Source organism: Oryx dammah, unplaced genomic scaffold (assembly GCF_014754425.2).
Source record: "Oryx dammah isolate SB20612 unplaced genomic scaffold, SCBI_Odam_1.1 HiC_scaffold_23, whole genome shotgun sequence".
In the NCBI taxonomy this organism is placed as follows: domain Eukaryota; kingdom Metazoa; phylum Chordata; class Mammalia; order Artiodactyla; family Bovidae; genus Oryx; species Oryx dammah.
The window spans coordinates 16,605,147-16,630,067 of NW_024070207.1; the positions used below are offsets into that span (position 1 = coordinate 16,605,147).

Here is a 24,921-nt window from a genome sequence, read left to right on the forward strand (position 1 = left end):
CTCATTTCTCTCTTTGCTCCTGATCTTGATGGTGTAACTTCCACCCCTCACAGGGACACCTCCTCCTCTGTCTAACTGACTTAATACAGTCTAACAGCTTCCTGCAGACGATCACCAGCTCTCTCATTAGAAACCCACTTTCCACCCCATATAGCAAGTACCACTTTCTAAAATCCAGATATGAATGCATCATTCATTTGCTTAAAACCCCCCACTAGAGTTCTCTGGTCTGGAGATCAAGTACAACTTCTTAGTGTGGCATATATCAATTTGCCAACAAAGATCCATCTAGTCAAAGCTATGGTTTTTCCAGTAGTCATGTATGGATGTGAGAGTTGTACCATAAAGAAGGCTGAGCACCAAAGAATTAACGCTTTTGAACTGTGGTGCTGGAAAAGACTCTTGACAGTCCCTTGGACTCTAAGGAGATAAAACCAGTCAATCCTAAAGGAAATCAATCCTAAATATTTATTGAAAGGACTGATGCTGAAGCTGAAGCTCCAATCCTGTGGCCACCTGCTGTGAAGAGCTGACTCATTGGAAAAGACCTTGATGCTGGGAAAGACTGAGGGCAGGAGAAGGGGGCGACAGAGGATGAGATGGTTGGGTGGCATCACTGACTCAATGGCCATGAATCTAAGCAAGGAAAGACAGGGAAGCCTGGCGTCCTGCAGTCAATGGGTTCATGAAGAGTTGGATGTGACTGAGCAATGGAACAACAACTGGCTTCTTTAGAATATGGCTTCTCAAAGTCATACATGCTTAATAAATGCATCTGAGAGCCAAGAAACATCTTTCCAAGGCACCATCTTCATACACTTGATACACTGTGTATAAGTTTGCAGCAACTACCCACGCTCCTTGCCTGCTATCTCAACTTCTCACTAGCTTCTTCCAGGCCCTCTACTTCCTGCCTCCAACTTGTCTCACCTTTCTGTGCAACCTATGTGGCCTTTGTGATTCTTTGTTACCCATACCCACATTTCTTGTTTGCTCCTGTCTGAGTCTTCTCTTACGATGTACCCTCTCCTTGGACTGATTTCCTGACCTGTTGCCCAATCACACCCTTCTCTTTCAAAACCCACCTCCTCCCCGACTAAGCCCATGTGGCTCTCATCTCATTGTTTTTCACAGATTTCCCTGAACACTTAGGTATTTAACTCTTCAGAAGTATACTAATTCATAATGAACACACTTTCATGTTCTGTCTCACCCATTAGAATTCCCAGTGGATAGAAATTCTGTGCCTTTTATTCCTTTAGAAGTCCTCTCACCCCTTCCCCCCACCTCACTCCCTCCCTCAGTGCCTAGCAGGATCTAGTCCCAGGCTCCACCTAGCCTAGAAAGCCTAGGGAGAGTTGCTAGTAGGCTTGAGTGCTTTTAAAGAAACATGACCACCCAGGGCAGTTCCAAGGAGTCAAACAGAACTTTGAGACAATCCAAGAATCGATATGCAGTCATCTTCTCTCTGTCTCTCTCAGCCCCACCAGTGAGGCCATAGCTTTCCAGATGTGAGATCTCCACATCTGGATAGACCAGACCTTGGAACCTCTTAAGACCCTGGGTTTCATCACCCAGAGGAGAGAGAGAGAATAGTCTCTCTAAAGTTGATGTGGAGCATTGCTCCTGTTCAGTGAGAACACAGCCGGTACTTCAGTTGGGGAGACAAAACGTGGAAAACTAGATGTGTTTTCCAAGGAGGAGAGAAGACAGCTGTCACTTACTCAGCGTTGTCCTGGTCACTAGCTTGAAGTGATGGAGTTCCTCAAACATCCTCTTAGAGATCTTCTCAATATGGAAGTGCTGGAGGATGCCTGGGGCCAAGCAAAAAATCAGGAAGATGGTCAGGTGCTGTCTGGAACCAGCAATGCTGTTTTCTGCTTGAGCTAAGCATATCATCTCATTACTGGGGCTTAGGAGTCTCGAGCTGGGCTGTGTAATGTGCTTAACCATGAACTTGGTTGACTCGAGGGTTATAATTGACTGCTTTTGTTTTCTTGGCTCACTGACCTTCCCCCTGGTTCTCCAGAGGATGGAGATAAGGGAGACAGAGCTGCTGACCATGGGACCCATTCCTGGGGAAAGCCACAGGGAATCAAGCATGGGTGCTGGTTGGAGTTTCTGAAGCCAAAGGCAGTATTAGACATTCTGCCCTTGCCCCCCGTCTGAGTTGGCTATGTCCCTGCCAAGCCACTGGGCTGCTCCCCTGGCTCAGCAGTGAGAACTTGAAGCGGGCTTTGCACATGGGTCATTTGTGTAAATGGAGAAGCCATCCCACTTCCTAAACTCCCCAGAAAGCATATTTCCCTTTGGGAAACAATCATAGCCCATTTTGCTTTCCCTTATAAAAATGGGCAGAGTGAAAATAACTGGGCTCCCAGTCTCAACCTTGCCCAAATAGCTTTCATTAGAATAACATGTGAACAACAGAAAACTGCCTTGCAGTTTAGGAGCAATGTTACCTGCCCACTTAAATAATCCTCCAGAGGTCTACAGGGAGCAGCGGACATGGAACCTGGGTTTTCCTCTGTCCAGCATGCACAGATCTTTGATGACCCAGTGTTGTGTACAACAGGCTCTTTAGAGGTGATAGTAACCAGTTGAAAAGCATCCACACCCCTCTGTGGGGCAATGCCAGTAGGGAAGCCAACAGAACAGTGCTTAGTCCTGGTGACTAAGGAGCTAAGGAGTTAAGAGATGGCAAACCAACATGCCTAGGTCAAAAGCAAAAATAAACAGTGCTAAGCTTTATATGTGTGTTCTAGCATATTTTTAAAGGGGTACAGAGAAGTTCCTGCTCTTTTGAGAAAGAAAGGAGACAAAAAAAGGTCCACAAATACTAGTGCAGTTGTTCCTCAAAAGATGGGTCCAAGTACTGCCTGTAGCAGCATCATCTGACTATTTGTTAGAAACACAAGTGTTTAGATACTCCCCTTGGCTGATGCACTCAAATATCTTGGATGGGGCAAGGTAGCTTTGTCTCACCCTAGCACCTTGCGTGATGCCAGAACTTACTCGAGTTTGAGCACTCTCGAGCCTTAGGTGGGATCCAGTTGCAAAAGGATGTGCACAATTTCCAAATTGAAATGTCACCTCTACACTTGGATTCCTTGAAAACTTGACCAGACTAGATCAGCCTTAGTCTTTTAGCTATGGGATGATTTGAACAGATGTAGGTTCACAATGAACAGAACGTAGCTTGCTTGGGTAGTCAATGGGAGTAATCAGGAAAGGAATGGGACCTCATGCCTGGGATTGTCCCTCCAGTGAGACTATAATTTTCTTGAGGTAAGAGGTCTCAGTATGATTCGAGACTCTGCTTGGCACTGAATGAATGCATTTTCATGTTTGTTGAGCTTCATCTTGGAAACAATAGTAGATTACATTTGGGAAGTTTACAATACTGGCTGTACACCAGAATCACCTGTGGAGCTTTCTGAACAAACCCTTAAGCCCAAGCCCCACTCCTGGACAATTAGTCAGACTCTCTGTGGGTAGGATCAGGCATTTGGTATATAAAAACCTTCCCAGATGAGTCTGATGTGCAGCCAGGGTTAAGAACCACTCCTCCAGCCTTGGTTGTGTGAGAAAGACAACAGACCCTATGGTCAATACTTACTTTTCAGCCCTATTGTTAAAGGGCACAATAGCAACTGCATGAGTCATGTGTTCATTTCTAAGCAAATGGGAAATCTTCTGACTGAAACAGGGGAACAGGTTGAAGAAAAACGAAGATGACTCTTCCCCTCCTTCCCTGTGTCCCCCTTACCAAAAAAAAAAAAAAAAAGAGATTAATGTCATCTGGCTCACCTTTTCGAATGGTCCAAACATGGACCTCTACCTGAGGCGGTCTCTCTGTCTCCAGTGCTATTTTTCTGGTGGTCTCCCCATCCTCCATGAACACAGACTCATATACGGGCATTGTTTCTTCTCCACAAAAGAAGCCTTTGCTGTCAAAGCTTTGGCCTGGAAGTTCTTCTGGAATCAGGAAGTGAGTAGAGATTTGTCATGGTTTTCCAAAAGTCAAAGCAAACCTCTGCATTTATGTAGTCTCAGCATTCACAGAGCTGCACAAGCATCAAAAGTGGACATCTACAAGGACATTCCTACAGAGATAGAAATCCCACCAACATTTCACTGTAAGTCACCAGATCACAAAAGAGCACATGACCTTTAAGTCCACGTGATGACAGAACACTGGCCCCAAACCCACCATGGATCCACCATCACTTGAAAAGTGGAGCTTCATGAAGAGGAAGAATGTGACCAGATACAAAGGTGCTGGGCACTTAAGGGAACAGAGGATTTTCCTTGCTGGGTCAGGATCATGGTTGGCCTAGCTCAGTGTTGCCAACAGAGACCCAAAGAATGGGCTGATGGAAGGCCTCAGTTAACTTCCCTAACGTCATTTAGGTATACTTAGAAAACATTTATGACACTCATTTATGTGCATATACTTGCCCAAAGGATCTATCCAAATTGGGCTGACATTTCTGAATGCTCTTTGATTTGTTTTCAAGGGGAATGCTAATACCAGATCAACACCAGTGCCAAAACCTAGATGTCAGATTAGTCATATGTACACTATGCCAAACAAATGGTTGGAAGACACAAAAAAGTTGGTCAAATCCCTCAGCTATGGATCATTTAAAGTATACACTAAATTGTTGGATTTCAACTTCCAGGCATAGGGATACCAGCCCCCTTACTCCTCCTGCTCTACGCTCCTCTTTCCTCAGCCCCCTACCAAAAGAAGTTGCCCTTGCTTGGTTATCAGTGAGTTAAGTTCTTACTGGCCTCGTAATGAACACCCTCTTCAGCTGTGTATTTAAAGCGTAATGCTCAAATCAGGAACAACAAAGAAAAGCCGAGGACACCCTGACAGATTTTGAATATGTGCAGAAGCCATCTATAAGAGTATCTGATGAAAGCATTGGGTGTTGAGTGCTTTGGACCCGTGACTTTAATTAGGGGGATTCACTCTTATCCAGTGAGACGCATCTGGACTAGAGTTTGTATTCAAATTGCTATTGCATGTCTCCTGCTGACCTGATTACCTCTCCCATTCCCACCACCATTTAGGCACTAGAAGGACAAAATCCTAGTCTTCTCTGGGTGATTTCAGGTTGTATTACACAATTTGAAGATTATCCTAGAGTCAAGCTTACTTTCCCCTTTTGTCTTTCTTTTCAGTAATTTAATTACTTGGTGGGCTGGTCTTTTTTGGTGAAATGCTAGGTAATTAAGGGATGTGTGCTAGCACTTTCCAAATGAGTGGAGAGGGGAAGAGGTCACGGAGTATACAGGAACCTCTGTGTATTAATTACCAGCTTTAGAATGAGAGTCTGGTTCATGTGTTAAATCCTGCTCACCAGCTATAGCTATAATTGCCATAAGAAATCCATGAAGGGACTGCAAGTACCTATAATATGCTAAAAATTTCTCCCAGTGTCCTAAAAAGTCAGCCTGTCCCACAACCCCTCTCCTCCAAGAGCTTAATTTACTTACTACAAGGGATCGACAAACAACAAAATCCATTAGTGACTCATCCAGGCTGGCACGTGAAAATATTAAGAGTAAATAAACAGAGTGTGTCTTCTGAACTACCTCCTCGGCAACCTCTTCATTCCACACGCTTCACTTCAAGGTGCTTCCTGATCACTGCGTGTTCACCTATTTTCATTTCCTTCCAGGGAAGCATGACATGCCTGAAGTCATTTCTGGCCATTATCACTTTCCAAGAGAACGTTCATGTCCTGAGCTCTCCAGAACTAAGAAACTGAGAAACCATTCCTTACAGAAGTGGGGATGACTGACACAGGAGATGTATCAGTATTATCCCAGCCCGAGAAACAAGCTTGAAGTCTTAACCTTTTCCTGCTGTAACCCAAAAGGAATGTGTCATTATGGGAATTCTGGGTATTGGGGTGGTATGGTGGGGTTGAGAGTGAGTTGGGGAAACTTCAGGCAGTAGAAGTCCAACACAACTCCAAAGATGGCCACTGATATATAAAGCAAGGCCAGCCTCCACCAGAACAAAGACAAGAGAGAGGTGAAACTCACATCCTACATTTTGGCCTTGCTTTGTTACTGGAGGGCCCTGCAATCGTTTGTTCTAAGAAAATTTTTGACTGAATCATTTGCAAATTTTCTCTCTTTTCTGTTCTCAGCATGAATAACTGAATTTACTCTTCTTTCTTCTGTCAATCTCTTCCCTGCTCACTCCTTTATTCCTTTTCTTCTGTGTTCTGTGTCATTGTCTAAGAGGCTGAGGATGTCATGACTTCACTTTTTCACCCCTTCACATCATTCAGGACTCTCCTCAACATCATTCTTCATAGAAGCTGACCCTTACCAGTCTTTTGAAAATGCTCCACCCTGCCTGTCCCATTCACCTGATATCTGTGTTTTTTTTTTCTTCCCAGTACTCAGCACCATAGAAAATTACCTTATTGTTTTGTGTTCATTGTCTTTCTTCTCCTGCCAGGATGTAAGGAGCACTGCTGGCAAGTAGCCTGCATCTGTCTGCTTTATCTCCCTATTCTCAGTGCCTGGAACCATGTCTTGCACACAGTAGGCACAGAATATGTGTTTCCAGATTGCATGCTGCATGAACAAGTGCATGCCCCTTGAGGCTCTGAAGTCACCTCCATGGCTAGTGACTCTTGGAGGGAAACATGACTATCAGAGGAAACTTACAATTCACCGACACCTGTGTGTGGCCTACTGAGGGCAATGACCTAATGGGACAAGACACTTTCTCCTCCATGTTGCCCAGTAAATCTGCCATCTACATGTCTGAGCAGTGTGGGAAAGTGGGAAAAGCCACTCTTCCAGAGAAATAGGTTTAGTCAATGAGACTCTTTAAGATATTGCAAATTGGGATTCTGAGAGCAGTTTTAAAAAATAAAAGCCTTTATTTCTTTTTCTAGTTATAAAAGTCATACACATTTACTGCTGAAAATTTAGAAAATGCAGATAAACAAAAAGAAAAAAATAAGAATTGCCCATCATCCAGTCACCCTAAGATGGCCACTGTTACATTCTGCCATATGTCCTTCCAGTTTTTGTGTTTTTTTTTTTTTTTCGGTCTAAGCATATTATCAATGCTATTCATAAACACAAGTAGTGGGATCATAACTACATATTCTTTTGTAGCTTGTTCTTTGTACTTAATAGATGTATTGCAAGCATATTTCTGTGCCATTAAATCTTGTTCTATGGTGATTTTTAATGGCTGTATAATACACCACAGTGCAGATGTACTGCAATTTATTTAACCATTTCCATACTGGACTTTCAGGTTGTCTCTAACATTTCACTATGGTAAACAGCACTGCAGTAAAAATCCTTGTTTGTATATATCTGTATGTCTCTGATCACTTTCTTTGGATTTCTAGTAGCACTGCTTAGCCAAAGAGTGTAAGGAGGGACACATGTACACCCATGGCTGATTGATGTTGATGTATGGCAAAAACCACCACAATACTGTAAAGTAATTAGCCTCCAATTAAAATAAATATTTTTTTTAGAAAAAGATAAGCATAAAGATTTGAATAAATGCCACTGGTCTGAAAGGCAGCACTTGTTCTGTGTCCTTCCCTCTTATTTGAATCACCTACACCCATCCAATCCTAACCATACAAAGAAATGGGATTTGGTTTGAAGGTGTGAGATTCAAATTGGAATATTATATAGCAGGAGGGTTTAACTTACCTGCGTAGGCTAGGTAAATATTAATTTGTGTCTGAAATTATCTTGTTCTATTACTTTTACGATTCTAGGTGTTAGACCCTTGACAGGAGAGAATACTGTATTGGTGGACCTACTTCTAAGTGACACTAAAAGGCTTGGGGGTTCCAGTGAGATTGTAAACTTGAAAGTTATAAGGTCATCGTGGCTGGGTGGCCGCCATGTTCATATCCAAAGAATGTGCTCTCTCCCTGTCCCTACTAAGTATCTCTCGTCATCAACCTTAATGCTCCAATCCTCCACTTCATATCAGATAGCTCCTGGCCTTACTACCCACATGTCGCTCCCTGTTTACTTTGGAAGATGAAGGTTGTTACATTAAGAAAGATTTTGTTTGTGCTATAAATCAGTGCTTCTCAAACTTTAATGTGCATTGGAAGCACCTGGGCAACCTTGTTAAAATGCAGTTGGTCTGGGGTGGGACTTGAGAATCTGCCTTTCTAACTAGCTCCCAGGCACTGCTGGTCCAGAAACCATACTTTGATTAGCAAGACCATAAACCAACCTGAGCCTCCAGCAGTGGTTCCCAAAGTTGCTGCAAATTACAGACAAGAAGGCCTGGGGGTCTTCTAAAATTCCAAACCCCAGGCTACACCTCAAATGACTTAAATCATAATAGCTGGGGATGAGACATAGGTATTTTTAGAAGCTCTCTGGGGGATTCCAATGTGCAGAGAAGTTTGGGAACCATTGGCCTACATGAAGATACTCAAAATACATATATACATTGACTAAGTTCGTGTTTACCTGCTACTCATGAGGAACTGCCTAACTTGAATAAATGATTTAACTCTTTGCCTACATTTTAAAACATTTGTTCTTTTTTTTTTTTGAATCTATGTTTACAATAATGCTTTGCAGGTAAACATAAGCAATGATAAATTCATGTGCCTGGAAGTGACTAATTCATTCAGTCTTAGAAGGTTAGAGCTGGAAAAGCCATAAGAAATCTGTTCTAACTCTCTCATTTTATAGAGAAAAAAACTGAGGCTCAGAGAGGTGAAGTGACTCATTATAGGTCACACAGGAAAGCAGTGGCAGAGCCAGGGCCAGAATGCTTGATTACCAATCCAGTACTCTGTCAACCCCAATACTATGGACTGTGTTTTTCTCTAGCTCATGTGTCAAAACCACCGTTTAACTAATCGATTGCCTTTACTAAAACAAACAAACAAACACTTCACATCTTCTACGGGCCTGGAAAAAACAATGGGCTGGAAGTGACCTGGGTTCCAAGCCTTGGTTTTATTATCTATTTCTGTGACTCTGGGCAACTCACTTCACTTTATACACCTTAATTTTCTTTTCTTTAATAGGGAAATGATAATATCATAGAATTTTAGTATTGGAAGGAAGCTTGGATATCAACTGATCTGGCACATTTCCAAAGTCACACAGCAGCTTAGGACTAGAACCCACTCTCCTTCCACTGTACCTCACCCATTTCTAGTCCTGTCTGCAAGAGAAAATGGAGGTAATTGTGCTTTGACAAGTTAAATGGTGATATTAACGAAGGAGACTATTGTCCTTCCTAATAATCACAACAACCTAACTTCTCTAGGATTTAGAAAAGCAAGGTTTAAGTTCAGTCCTTATGGCTACATGGGTTCAGAGGTGTGGTAGACACAAGCAAATCCCCAGCCAATTTCTGGTAAGTCAGTGTCTTCCAATCAACCACCTTATCAGCCCTTCAAAAGGGGAATGGATGTAGCTCCTTATTAGCTATTAGTAGAACTATTACTGTTACAATTACATGGCAGGTTTCTGATGCTCAAAGAACATTGAGGATGACTATGTGAGAAATCTTGGTCAACCAAAGGCAGGGCTTCCAACCAACGCACCTTTTGCCTTTTTACCTGGACACACCTTGCAGCACTTTCCGTCTATTTTTTGAGGATACTTGCAGGGGTATCGATTGGGGCAGTGGATTTTCTTGCACTCTTGCTTGGTGACATTACAAGTGCACAGCACACACTCCACAATGCCAAATGCCCGGAGGTTTGGGTGCCAGGACTCGCCATGGGAATAGGTCTTTCCATTGGAAACACACACTGGAAGAGAACGCAGGACTGGAAATTAAAGGCTAGGGAGCTGAAATGGGCCCCTGTACTCAGAGCCCAAGCCCTGAACCCCTTAAGACATCAAGCATCCTTCATTCTTGTCGTGGCCATAGAGATAGGTTCACAGAGCAGCTTCTGTAACCAAAAAGAGCGTGGGCCTTGTTCCACTGTCAGCAATTATTCCAGACCTTCAACAAGCCTCTGGATGCCCACAAGGGCCTGACACACAGTAGGCCATAAATAAATATCTTCTAAATGGAGGAATGAATGGATGTATGAAAGCAGAGTTCTGTGTGTCCTGGGTGTCTGATAAGGAACCTCGGCTAGAATGATGCATTCAGACCTGCAGTTCCATAGAGGATTGGGATGGCCCAGGCGGATGTGCTTCTAGGCATGAAAATCTCCCAGGAAGGTTTGTTGCCCAGGGAGGCTAGGAGCAAACACTACTGCTCTTCTCAAAGTGTCGAGTTTTTCCAGATCCTGAAGCAAATCCCTTCAGGTCAAATGCTATGAGAATCTGATCTAGTAACACAGGTGGGTATGGAGATTAATAGTGCTAGCTTACTCTCTGACATGGGAAAGAAAGTGCTGAGACAAGATTGAGAGGGAAAGGACCCACCCCTCCTGGGTAAATGGTGGAAGATAGCCTTTTTTGCCTCGAATCTTCTGGTAATATCCCATCTCTTCATAGTGGCTGTAGAGATTTGGCTACAGTGAATCACTGCCTGCCCTCCAGCTACCCTTTGGTGGTCTTACATTTATTGAGTGGAAGAGAAGTCACCAGCTCCAGGGGTTTTTTTTTTTGGGGGGGGGGTGGAGCTTGCAAGAACAAGCATTTGGGCTGCAGGCCGTGGGGCCTATGAAGGGAAAGGGTCAGAGGAATAACCTTCAGTGCAAACCAACCAAAACATATCTGACTCCTAAGGTAAGGCACAGAGCTAGGCTCCGGTGTTAGACCTGCCCATGCTGCAAATAGGGAGGTCTGAGAATGAGTTCTCTCCTTTTGGAAAGTGCTGAGACATTCTGGAGATTTCCAGCCATGACAGGGACTGGGTGTGTTTCTCATTATTCCCATCATCTCATCATATCCGGGGAGACCTGTAGGCACTGAAATCAACAACATCTCTAGGGTGGGTCCTATCACTTAAGGAGGGGCCAGGGTGGGAGAAGGAGCCCCACTTGGGGCGTTTCTAGGAACTGACTGATTTGGCTGCAAGACAATGGCCTCAGAAGGATGACTCACTGGGCTATTTCTTTCTCTTCAAGTCCACTGGGTCACATTAGGAAATATGGATGATGTTGGCTGCCTTTTCTTATCCTCTGTAAGAGCTGCTCTAGTACTAGGCACTCTAACAGGTCAATCTATGTAAAGATTTCAAAGACCCTAAACCAGAGAGGAACCGAATTACAGAAAGATAAAGTGAGGATGGAATCACAGTACAAGATGGACCAGATGTGTTGTTCTCTCTCCTGTCCATCCCTCTTCTCTCTCCTCACCAGACAGTGGCATTTCCTTCTGGACAATGTGATCACGTGGGTGCAGATTCTGCTTCAGGAAAACTTAGGCTGGACTCAAGAATGATGGGGTCTTATTGTTTCTCCTCTCGGGGTGTAGCGAGGGACAGAGGAGATGTATCTCAGAGGAGTATGCTGTCAGCAGGAGGGACAGAAGCACGGCAGGCAGGACCCACAGTGATGGAGAGCCAGGTTACGTCTCCCCTAAACATCTGGACTAGGGGAATCATCCAGACTAGGTGAGAGCCTACACTCTGAAGGGTAATACAGTGAGATCCATTCTCTAGGGTAAAACGCAGCCTTCTCCTCACCAACAAATTCTCAAGATGATTTTGAGTCATCCAACTGGGGTGTTGGGAGTTGGAGGTAGGCACAAGTGACTCTCCAGTGAACTATAATAGAAAAAGGTCAGGAGAGAATGGCTGAGTCCAAATTAATGGGGGTAACGAATAAATGTAAACCAGCTGGGGCTTTTGTAGGACATGGAGAAATGAAGGGATGAGCCTCTGCCCTGAAAATGAAGAGGTCTGTGGAAATTATGGGATTTAGGATTTTTCAAAGTCCATTTCCCCTCCTGTTTTTTAAGACTTTGAAATTCTTTCAGAGCAAATGGAATCTATTCAAGGCAATTTAAGATTGAAAATGAAACTGCATCTTTACCTAAACTCCTCCTTTAGTAAATTCATATCAGAATGCCTTGGAATTTCAAAATAATAAATTTCAAATGAAACCCAGATCAATAGTAAATATTTCCAATTCTGCTAATACATCACCATTTTTTATTAAGAGTTTTATTTTGAATGTTCTTCTTTTAAGCCTCTTAGTTTCAAAAGCAATTAATTTTTTTAAAATCTGTAATCTGAAATTTACATCTAACTAGTAACAGATGTGATCAACTAGCTTTGGCCTGACTAGCTTTGTTGAGATTTATAGTAGGGGTTCTTTTAACGGATTGTTTTTCACCCATGTTATTCAATCATTCGGTTTAATAATTTATTACTTTTAACCCATTCAGAGAACTGCCTCTGATTTGTTTTTCTTTTAAAGGAAACAAAACATGTTTGTGGTTTCATAATAAGGAACCAGCTGAGCTTGTGCTCTGATGAGCTGGTTGACAGGATGCCTAGAAAAGTAAGAAGCAGTCAATTATTTGATTGAATTTCTCCCCCCACCCCACTACTTGTGGGGTAGGGAGATGTGGTGCAGGGTCTCGGTGGAGAACTATGTGCAGGAGGGAATGGGGCCGTGGATTCGTGTGGGTACCTGCTGTAGTCAGCTGGTCATCCGAGTGGGCTACAAGGTGGTACTAACCTAATCAGTCTGCCTGTGGCTCAGCCAGGAGGTTTCTGGATTTCTCACTGGATTACTCATTTCTAAGCATAATCTCCTCCTATGAATTAGAATCCCTGCGTATGGAGCCTGGAATAAGTACCTTCAACAAGAGTCCCAGGAGAAACTGGGGCAACGGTAAGAATTGCTATTTCTAAGGTTCGGATGAGAAATTTAGAAGTGTTTAGAGCTGAGTACCTTTGAAGATTGGGTGTCCGGCTGGAAAACAAACCACCTTTCATCTTGTTAAAGCCCCAGTGAACCTTCCCAAATGACTTTCAACCTCCAGGGGCAAGGGATAAAATGCTTGATGGTGTATTAGATTCACTGCTTTCTCACCTTTTGTCCTTAAGTAAGGACAGATGCCTGAAATTTAAACTATGGCCTTTGGACTGACAGTCCCCTGGAGCTGCTTGTCCACGCTGGCATGGTAGACTGGATGGTAAGTGATCCATGTGGGAATGTCTGATATGCAGGGGATAAAGCGTCCTTTCCCAGCTCCAGCCCTCCAGAGGCTGGGGCCACTGAGGCCCCGACTGGGTGTGGTACCAAAGAAGCCTGGCCCTTACCTTGTCCATGCTTGTGTTTGTTATTGATGACGATCTGCACGATGGTCCCCGAGGCTTGCTGCGAATCCATGAGTGCTCCCCGGTGACTTCTGGCCCCGGGAAAGCGGGGCAGACCTCCAGCCTGTCGGCTCGGTGGAGGATCATAGTGTGAGCGGTGATAAGAATGCCTCTGTGAAATGACAAAAGGACAAACTCAGCCCCCTCCGATTCTGCCCATGAGGAGACTAAGACGGATCTAGCTACCTTAGAGGCTGTTTGATGAGTTTTGGTGATGAGCTCTAATCTTAACTCCATGTCCACCCAAATCCGATAGAGACATTGGGGTGTGTAGTACCAATGGCACAGGTAGCATGCTGAGATGTCTCTCTCCTGGTAGGAGACCAGACCAGATTCACAGACTAGCCTCGAGGGAGAAATAATCCCCCAGGGTAAAGTATCTTTCTTGTTCCCAAGAATCTCACCTTTGGGTTTAAGAAGTTAGATTGTTGCCTGCAATACAAGGCAGAGTGTGATAGAGGCCAAAGGAGAAGGATACAATGCTGTGCAAATTAAGACCAAGACAGAGAGCTTGTAGTCGGGGAGAGTTTGTGACCTGGGCCATGAAGGGTAAGTAGACTTTTTACAGGCAGACTTGGTGAGGAATATTTCAGGCAGAGATTTCCAAGTTGAGAAGGTGTAGCAGAGAACATAGAATCCATAAAAGGGAACAGCTGGAGGATAACATTCCAAAAGTGGGTTAGAGCCAAATCATGGAGGACTTGAAATGACAGGCTAAGGGGCGAGAACTTTATTTGGTAGGCAATAGAAGTGAGAGTGTAGAAGTCTTTCAGGGATTTCTTTCTTTTTTTTTTTTAAGTATAGGGGGAAAAGAAAAGCTGTGTTTCAAAACACTGAGTCCTGATAATGTGTAGGGTGAACTGGATAGGAAGAAGAGGCAGGAGACAAGTCTCATCTGGATAAGAGGTACTGACATGCACGCAGACGCAGGCAATGAGGTTAGGTCACAGAGCAGGGCACAAATACCCCAGACATTTTATGGACAGAAGCGTTGATTGTGTAGGATGATACTAGAATGTCAGCTCCAGAGGCGAAGACTTTGCTGTATCCACTGCTGTATCTCTAGTGCCTTAAAATAGTCTCCATCCTCTAGAAGGTGCTCATCAAAGCCTTGTTGAATGGATCAAGGAAAGCCACAGTCCCTCATGAAAGCTTAGAGTCTTGTAGTACAGATGATTCCATTACTGCTCTTTCAGCAAGGGTTCAAGACACACAATGGGTCCATATTCTGCTATGCACCCCTCATCGAGGAGATGAAGTGGAATAAGGGTAGAAGAGAATGGAATGGACAGAGGCTACAACCTTAAGGCTTAAAACCAAATAATAGTGTGTTTTAGGGGTAATTGTCAGGGGTAAGAGAAGGGGGATCCCCTGAAAGAAACAGGCAATTAAAAAGGAAGATCCTTATATTCAATGACAGAAATAGCAGGGAACATTGAGATGGTAGTTATGGGGTTCCCTGACCCCACCATCCCATAAAACATTTATTATAGTTATGCTCTATAGATACATATGTAGAAAATTTAGCTTTGGGAATTATTATTACTCTCCTGGTTAGGGGGTGGGAAGGCCTTGGTGGGAGAAGGAGAGAGTGAATAGGAGCTGGAGTAAGAAGAGAACATTAATTCTATATCTAAGAAAAGCCCACGCTGGTACATTGCTATAAAAACTCACACAATAAGAATTTACATCAATTTATTATCATGCACACAGACAGTATTCTCAGTGCAAATATTTTTCATTCCCACAATGGCTCATATGTCTTTTTCTGCCACAATCAACTCACATTCCACAAAGGCCATTACAGACTGTTCTGTCCTTTCTAGAGTTTGGTAAAGTTTTGCCAAAGGAATACAGTTGCCAAAGAGAGGACAGTTTGGCTGGTGGGTGTCCTACTGATGCCGAAAGGAGGGGGTTCGATGGGGCTAGAATTTGAGAGAGAAGATTGCTGACCCAGGATAAGCTGCAAGTACAAGGAGTTCTCTGATTCATGCGGGCAAACACAAAATGAAAAGCTCGGTACCAGGGACTCAGAGCCTGGACATATGATAAGGGTAGAAAAATGATTCATGACACACACACACACAAAACCTCAGGGGTTTTGATCAGAGGCCAGCCCAGCCCTCTCCAAACCTCATCTCATTTAAGACTTGTTTTACAGACCGAGAAACTGAGGCCAAGAAGAAGAGGGACTTAGTTTGGGGCGAGAGTGAAGGCCGAGTTTTGGGAGATGGCAGAAGAGTGAGAGAGCAGGGCAGGAGAGAGGAAGGCTAAGAGGAGGGGGACGTGAGAGAGATCATATCTGGTTAAGCTCAGGAGTCCACAAATATTTGCTTAAAAGCTGCTGCAAAGAAAAATTCTCTCCTATATAGAAGTCTGCTACAGCATTCACAACCACATAAACCACTGGTCTCCACCTTGGCTGCACAGAGAATCACCTGGGGAGCCGTAAAAATACTGATCCCACCCCCAGGGATTCCAATTGAATTGGTCTAGGGGTAAGGCCTGGGCAATGAGATTTTTAGACACTCCTCAGGGAACCATAATGTGAAGCCCAGGTTGAGAATCACTGACATAAAGGATCTTCTGTTTTGGCCCTAGGGTAGGGGTGGTGATGTGTGATTTTGATTTAGGAGTAATGGCTCTTTAAGAGTCTTCCCTTGAACAAAGGAAAGAGGCTTACCAGAGGCCTGTCTGACCTCAGAACTTACCAGGAAGGAGAAAGAGGCATTAACACCTTGGAGTTGTAAGTGAAATTGGAGCTTATCTTTAAAACCAGCCTTGAATAATAGGCTGCTTGAGGAAGCAGGTCAAAACCAGTTAGGTAGAAATGATCACATAGCGAGGCTTTGTTTTCTTCTGCTCAATATTTTGGTATTATTTGATTTACTGACTTGCAGGACTGACAAATATCTCAGGCTTCTGAGCTGGCTGTTACACAGTTCTTTCCGGGTGTTGGAAAAATCTCCTGCCATGGTAGAAGCTACCCGGGAATTTCTTCTTGGCTTGTTCCAGTGTCTAAGATATATGGGCTTTTTTTGGCAGAGACAGGAAAACATGAAAGTGTAGAAATGGCCTGGGAAATGCCTTCCTGTTTCTGTGTCTATGCTACAATTTTGCAAGCGCACTCACTGTGTGTGCTAAAGAATCTGCCTGCAGGTTCGATCCCTGGGTCGGGAAGATCCCCTGGAGGAGGACACAGCAACCCACTCCAGTATTTTTGCCTAGAGAATCCCATGGACAGAGGAGCCTAGCAGGCTCCAGTCCATGAGGTTGCAGAGAATTGGGCACAACTGAAGCAACTTAGCATGAAAATGCAGGAAATGGCAACCCACTCTTGGGGTATTCTTGCCTGGGAAATTCTATGGAGAGAGGAGCCTGGCAGGCTGCAGTCCATGGAACCACAAAGAATCAGACACGACTGAGGATGCATGCCCATGCACCATTGGGGAAACTGTTTTTACAAAGAAGTCATCACTGAATCGCAGGTTCTCCTACTTGTGCATTTTGTAAAACTTGGTAAACTGAGGGTTTTCAGCCCACTTGGCAAAATAAATAAACCAATCAGCTCTGTTTCTGTTGACCCAAGGTTGTGATGGTTCCCTGGGAATAGGAACAGTCTACTAAAGAGCACCGTCTACTGAATCAGAAATGTGTTGTTGGGACTTCCCTGACAGTCCAGTGGTTAGGACTCCAAGCTTCCATTGCAAGGGGCACGGGTTCCATGCCTTGTCAGAGAACTAAGATCCTACAAGCCACACAGTGCAATGCCAAAAAAAAAAAAAAAAACCAAAAACAAAAACAAAAATGCACAAAGAAGGAAATGTGTTGTTATGGTTGCCCTTCTTTCCCTCCCATGGGCCTGCAAAAGGTATTCAGAAGGGATTCTCTTACCTTCCAATAAGTTTGAAGAATTTCTCTCTGATTTGGGAGAAACTCCTATGAATCAACATTAAGGAATGGTCCGCCCTTCATCTTTACAACACACACATACATTTCACTCCACCTTCCATGCCCATTCATTCAACACATATTTATTGGGTGCCTACTATGTGCCAGGTACATACTTTTCTGTTACCACAGATGCTATTTATTACTTAAATCATATCCCACAGTATCTATCCCTTGTAGAACAAAGGAAAATATTTATTTATAATAAAGTGGAACCATCTGGACATTCTGGCCTACCAGGCCCAAATATTTGTTTCTAAAGATAGGTCTTGACCTCCTTTGAAAATTTATAACTCTTTCAAGGTCCTGCCTTCTATATCTGACCTTTTTTGCTATGGGAAGTATCGGATTAAGTCCAGTCCTGTGACTAGCAGTTTAAGAAGAATAATGAAATGAGGCTGAAATACAATGATGGAGGCAGGGCTAGCCTGTGATGAAGTCAAGAAGAAATGAAAATTAATGGCATTACCAGCAAAACCACTGAGTGGGCCACAGTGCTTAGTGTTGGGGGCTAAGGCACCCAGCTTAAGGTGACTGAGACCTAAATTTGGCTTAGAATGGCATCTGGTTGGCAGTGACTAACTTAGCCACTCTCAATTTCATACCATGATAAAAAAATATTGGGGCTGAGAAAAAAGTGAAGTTCACAGCACAGAACAGGGAGACTGATATCCTCTCCTATCAGGATCTGGAAGGAATCTCACTTAGTATAAAGCTGGATGGAGAAAATTCTTCCTTGGGGTCTATAGGAATCTGCAAGCTGAAAAGCCCACTCTCTCTTGCAGGAGTGCTGTTTTTTCTAAACATCCAGAGTATTCTCCACTCCACCTACAAATCCTTCTCCACTCATTCGGAAACAGGAGTGTCTTGAAAAGAATATGATTAGGCAATAAAATAAATGCAAATCCTTTAATCTCACTGCTGAGGGCGTTGGCAAGCTGGGGACATGAAGTCAGAAGTGGCACATGTGGTGGCCTCAGCCACATTGCGATGTTGTGTTGGTACTCATTATTTTATTAGGTCTTGGATCAACACCTTCTCTGTACCCTCACGATTCTTGGGCCTAACCTATAATTCCTTACCTTATATACAATGTCTGTTGAGAACTAATTCCTAAAGTTTTCAAAATCATTTAAATTTATTACAAAACTAATTCATGCTCATTGAAATATATCAAATAATACAGAAGATACAACACAAAGGTGGTGCTAGTGTTAAAGAACCCACCTGCCAATGAAGGAGACTTAAGAGGCACTGGTTCGATCCCTGCATTGGGAAGAGCCCCTGGAGAAGGGCATGGCAACCCACTCCAGTATCCTTGCCTCAAGAATCCCAAGGACAGAGAAACCTGGTGGGCTATAGTCCATGGAGTCTCAAAGAATTGGACACAACTGAAATGACTGAGCATAGAGCACGCACGCACCTTTCCTCCTGCCCACTTACACCCCTTTGAGAATATCACTCTTAACATCTTGGTATATGATCTTCTAGATTTTTTAGTATGCATTTACACATATGCACAGACAATTTTTACAGAAGTAAATGACAGTATACATTGTATCCTGAATGTTGTTTGTTTTCAGACTATATCTTGGCACTCCCTCCACTCTACTGCATTTTGATGTTCAGTACCACATTCTTTTAAACAAATGTATGATGTCCCATGCTGCTGCTGCTAAGTCGCTTCAGTCATGTCCGACTCTGTGCGACCCCATAGATGGCAGCCCACCAGGCTCCCCCGTCCCTGGGATTCTCCAGGCAAAAACACTGGAGTGGGTTGCCATTTCCTTCTGCAATGCAGAAAAGTGAAAAGTGAAAGCGAAGTCGCTCAGTCGTGTCTGACTCTTAGCGACCCCATGGACTGCAGCCCACCAGACTTCTCCATCCATGGGATTTTCCAGGCAAGAACACTGGAGTGGGGTGCCATCACCTTCTCCGTGATGTACCATAGGCTGGGTTTATTTAACCAAGCCCCTAGAGATAGCCTGTAGGTTGTCTCCTTTTGTCTTGCTTTTATGAAAATAATTCTACATTGACTGCTCTGTGTACTTCTATTGTGGGCTTCCCAGGTGGTGCTAGCAGTAAAGAATCCGCCTGCCAATGCAGAAGACACAAGAGATGTGGGTTTGATCCTTGGGTCAGCAAGATCCCCTGGAGGAGGAAATTGCAAGCCACTCCAGTATTCTTGCCTGGGAAATCCCATGAACAGTGGAGCCTGGTGGGCTACAGTCCATGGGGCCACAAAGAGTCAGACATGACTGAAGCGACTGAGCACACATACCTCTATTGTACAAGGGTATGATGAATGCCCATTTATGTGCAATGAATGCCTTGGTTCATTTTGTACTTTTTGTACATTTTTTTTATTAAATTAAAGATTTTTAAAATTCTATAATGCTTTACCATTTTCAAAAGTTGCACACTCATGATTTCATACAATCCCATATGGACTCTCTCTATATAAAGTCCCAAAATATGATAGATCATTCGAACTGGACCATCTCCTTTTCTGATTTTTAGAGAACTGGAGTGTCACTGTACTTAAACATATATTTATTGGAGGGTTTCTTTCTTGTTAATTATTTCAAAATAAAAAGGAATAAGAGATGCTACGACTATACATAGAGAGAGATGACTACTCCTAAGAGTTATTCTGAGATTAGCACCAAGAGGGGAAATGAGAAGATGCTGCAGGTAGAGAAAGGGAATCTGGCTGCTACCCTTCCGCTCTTCCAGCTGTATGACTGAGAGCCTACGACTTAGGGAAGGGTTTATGTGAACATGTCCAAGGTACCTATGCCCAAAGGATGGGCTGACCTACCTTGCAATACCACAGAAGGTCCTCACTGTTGAGCTAGGGGTAGTGATTTGCCTCCCTTACAGAAGACAAATATTTGGCAAGTTATCCCGAAAGGATGACTTCTAATTTAGATGAAGAGTGCCTAAAGGCTGGGCTATGATTTTTTTGTATTCATGTCCTGGCCTCGGTTACCAATTACACAACACACTTAAATGGTTCCAGGTTGGTGATGACGGCATTCAAATTTCCGAGGACAGGGATGAAAAATGGTGTTAGAGATAGGTCCGTTTTTTGCTGGGACAGTAGCCATGGAGGAAGGGCAGTCTGGCCTGATGCTGTGAACTCTTGAATTATTTGAGCTATTCACACTTACTGCTTCTCTGTTGGCAGGTTGCCTGAAGATATCACCATCAGAATGTTCCCACGACAATTCTCCATCCCCTGTTTATTAAAAAGAAATAAAGAATCATATATACATAGAAGGGAAAAATATCATCCTTGTGACCCAGTAACCTTTGGGTTCTATGATCCCAAAGTTCTTTAGACATTGTAGCCATTGTGGCTGTTCTTTGAACAGCAATGCTGAAAGACTTCTGCCAGGGTGTGCCTCATTTTTCAAGAGAACTTCAAAGAAAGTTGCCACTTTCTAAAATAGACCATCCAGCAATATTACACAGAATTTGGAAAATGAAAGGGAAAATCATCACTTTCCACTGTAATATAGCCATCATTGTCACTTCTGCTTATTTTATTCCAAAGACAGTTAAGTATTTTACAGGTCATATTCAACTTGTGTTTAAACTATCCTTAAAGAATGAGAGTTTTGTGAATTTGGTCTGTCATGATTTGTTAAATTCACCATTATGTCTCTAAGAAGGTATAACTTGATCTGAAAGTTAACGTAAAACTTGCTGTGGTCAGAGTGTTTACACAACCCATATCTTCTATTTTTGCCTGAGACACCTTTCTCTGAGTCTCCACGACCCAAGTTTTGAACAGTGAACCCTTATCATTTTAGTTCCTTCTAGACTAATTGCTTTTAGGATAAAGATTCTACTTTCAGCCTTGAGAAAGGCAAATGCACAACAGATATGGATATTCCTCAGCTAGTTAAATATAAAAAAAATACGAGAATAATCTCCAAAAATATTGCCTTGTGTTATCTATGTCCAAGTAAGCAGATGGGAAGAGCTTAGAGATATTTGCATCACTCTAAATGAGTACTATTTGTGTGTGTGTGTGTGTGTGTGTGTGTGTGTGTGTGTGAGAGAGAGAGAGAGAGAGAGAGAGTGTGTACCTGATTGAAAATAAACCCAATATCTATTCAATCATATATATCATGGGATAACAAGGAATACAAAAATATATAAACATTAAGAATTTTCTATTCTAATTAATCTCCCAAACTTTCAAAACCTAACTCTAACGAGTAACATGTTACTGGTTCAAGTACTTTTACTGGTTTAGGGCTGGAAAAATACTTCAAAATTCATTTGATACCAATATTATCATTGAGCAGTAACATAAAACAAAGCATGGCTTTAACCCTCCATGATTCAAAGATCATCTCTTGGAAAAAAATTATGAATGTTGCAGACCTAACTGTGATTTCTAGGTTTATCTTCCTAAAGCACTACTTTGACTATATAATGGTATCATTTTCTGATCAAAAAAATATCCTCAGTAGGTTCCCATGTAAAACTCTCTATAATCATCCCCCACCTCATCTTTACTGAGCATCTACCTCCTATCCAATTATCTTAGCTACTCTACAATGAAATCCCTTTGACCTCCTTACTCTTCAGTGAACCTGTGGCTCCCATTCTTGCTTCCATGGTTCTGCTCATATTATTCTTCTGAAATTACCTTCCCATCTCCCACACCTCAGAACTCCTGTATGACGATGAAAAACATTCAGTTTTTCCTCTTCTACAAAGCCTTCTTCCAATACTGTTACATATTTCTTACTGCCTAAAGGACTTAGGTCCTTATAGTCAAAACTGTGGTTTTTCTAGTAGTTATGTACAGATGTGAGAGTTGGACAATAAAGAAGGCTGAGTGCCAAAGAATTGGTATTTTCGAATTGTGATGCTGGAGAAGCCTCTTGAGAGTCCCTTGGACTGCAAGGAGATCCAAATCAGTCAATCCTAAAGGAGATCAGTCCTGAATATTCACTGGAAGGACTGATGCTGAAGCTGAAGCTCCAGTACTTTGGCCACCTGGTGTGAAGTGCCGACTAATTGGAAAAGACCTTGATCCTGGGAACGATTGAAGGCAAAAGGAGTAGAGGCACAGGATGAGATGGTTAGATAGCATTACCAACTCAATGGGCATGAACTTGAGCAAACTCCAGGAGATGGTGGAGGACAGGGTTTGCAAAGAGTCAGACATAACTTAGCGACTGCACAATAAAGGACTTAGCATCCTGTAGCCTTAGAGATGTACAGGACTTCATCTATTTTGAAATTTTGTCCAACAGTTCCATTTAACAAGTGGAGAAACCAAGGCTCAGAGAGGGCAAGGAACCATTCACTCACATAATCAGTTGACGAGAGCTAACACCTCGAATTCCAGATTTCCCTGCTCCCAAATAAGTGTATTCATTCTATAAGGACCTGTCCTGTTTATTATTCATGGATGTATCACCATGATCTATAACAGTACCTGATACATAATAGTCACTAAATAAATACTCATCAAATGATGGAATTAGGAGATCTTCTCTGACCACCTATTTAAAATTTCAAATACCCTCTGATACTTCTTACCACCATCTTTGATTTTCCATTCTAAGACTCAAGAGTATCTTGTGGTATATGTATTTTATTTCTTGTCTGCTTTCTCCCACTAAAATTCTCCTATAAGAACAAGGGTTTTTGTCTATCATGTTCCCTGATGTAACCAACCCCAGCACCTAGACCAGGGCTGGGCATGTAGTTAGTACTTACTCAATTTCTTGAATGAATGAATACTAAAACACTTTACAATATTTTCTGCTGTTAAATGTTTCCTAAGCCTGCCTCATTTCCCTAAGGAGAATGCAAATCCCTAGAGACCATGTCTTAGACCTCCCTCTGTGTTGCCTACATCACTGGTTCTCAAAGTGTGGTCTCCAGATCAGCAACATCAGCATAAATTGGGAACTTGTTAGAAATGCAAAATTTTGGATCCCACCCCATACCTAGTAAGTCAGAAGCTCTGGGGTGGGGGTCAGTGATCTGGTACACATCAGATGCTCAGTTTATGCACTGAATTGAACTTCAAACATACAGAATTAAGTACTTAGCCAATAGCATACTTATCTCTTCCTGGTTATTCCATGTCTGAATAAAGATGGCAGATAAAGACCACATGCAGACTCTTTGGAAACCATAACTAACCTTGTAAAAGTGAAGATGCTTTCACCTTTGTTTATATCAAAAAATAATGCCTAAGTCACAATGGCCATCATTAAAAAGTCTACAAATATTGAGAGGATGTGGAGAAAAGGGAACCCTCTTATGCAGTTGATGGGAATGTAAATTGGTGCAGCCACTATAAAAACCAGTATGGAGGTTCCTCAAAAAACTAAAAATATAGTCGCCATATGATCCAGCAATTTTATTCTTGGGCATTTACCTAGATAAAGCTATAATTTGAGAATATACATGAAACCCTATGTCCATAGCAGCACTATTTATAATAGTCAAGACATGGAAACAACCTAAATGTCCATCAACAGATGAATGGATAAAGAAGATGAGGTACACATATACAATGGAATATTACTCAGTCATAAAATAAGAATGAAATCACGCCATTTGTGGCAACATGGATGGACCTAGAGATTATCAGACTAAGCAAAATAAGTCAGAAAGAGGAAGACAGATACCATACGATATCACTGTTATGTGGAATATAAAATGCAACACAAATAAACATATTTATGAAACAGAAATAGATTCACAGACAGGGAACAGACTTGTGGTTGCCAAGGCGGAGGGGGCTAGGGGACAGAAAGATTGTGATTTTGAGAGTAGCAGATACAAACAGTATATATAGGGTGGATAAACAAAAAAGTTTTACTGTATATCATGGGGTACTATATCCAATATCTTAAGATAAACCATGAAAAGAATGTGAAAAGGACTATGTGCTGTGCTGTGCTTAGTTGCTCAGTCATGTCCGACTCTGTGACCCTATGGACTGTAGCCTGCCAGACTCCTCTGTCCATGGGATTCTCCAGGCAAGAATACTGGAATGGGTTCCTCTTCCAGTGGATCTTCCAAACCCAGGGATTGAACCCAGGTCTCCTGCATTGCAGGTGGATTCTTTACCATCTGAGCCATGACTATAACTGAATCACTTTGCTGTATAGCAAAAATTAGCACAACATTGTAAATCAACTGTAAATCATCCTCAATAACATTTTTAAAAAATAAAAAAGTAACTCTCCAAAGTCAGTTAACATATATCGAATGCTTCTTGGGTAGAGAACTTGATACTAAGTCAGAAGGAGAAGGGAAATCAGGGCTGGACCCTTCCCTTAAGACATTTACAACCTGTTTGGAGGTGACAGGTAACCAATATGGAAATCAGATGACCCTAAACACACAAACAGTAACAACTGGAAAGGCAAATGGAATATATATGCTTCAGTTCAGTTCAGTTCAGTTCAGTCGCTCAGTCGTGTCCGACTCTTTGCGATCCCATGAATCAGAGCACGCCAGGCCTCCCTGTCCATCACCAACTCCCGGAGTTCACTCAGACTCACATCCATTGAGTCAGTGATGCCATCCAGCCATCTCATCCTCTGTCGTCCCCTTCTCCTCCTGCCCTCAATCCCTCCCAGCATCAGAGTCTTTTCCAATGAGTCAACTCTTTGCATGAGGTGGCCAAAGTACTGGAG

General features: G+C 42.7%; 1 protein-coding gene across 11 annotated transcripts in view; it reads right to left on the bottom strand.

Moving 5' to 3' along the window:
* CHRDL1 (chordin like 1) overlaps positions 1-24,921 on the bottom strand; it is a 95,725-nt gene that overhangs the window by 4,670 nt on the left and 66,134 nt on the right. For 4 of the 11 annotated variants that reach the window (XM_040265083.1, XM_040265080.1, XM_040265081.1 and 1 more), the window contains exons 5-9: positions 20,407-20,474; positions 13,226-13,394; positions 9,594-9,803; positions 3,811-3,978; positions 1,725-1,814 (exon numbers count right to left, since the gene is read on the bottom strand). In XM_040265083.1, the coding sequence (XP_040121017.1) occupies positions 1,725-1,814; positions 3,811-3,978; positions 9,594-9,803; positions 13,226-13,394; positions 20,407-20,474 (705 nt within the window). Of the gene's footprint in view, positions 1-1,724; positions 1,815-3,810; positions 3,979-9,593; positions 9,804-13,225; positions 13,395-20,406; positions 20,475-24,921 lie in introns of those variants that run through there. The other 7 variants (XM_040265088.1, XM_040265087.1, XM_040265086.1 and 4 more) reach the window with 3 other exon arrangements.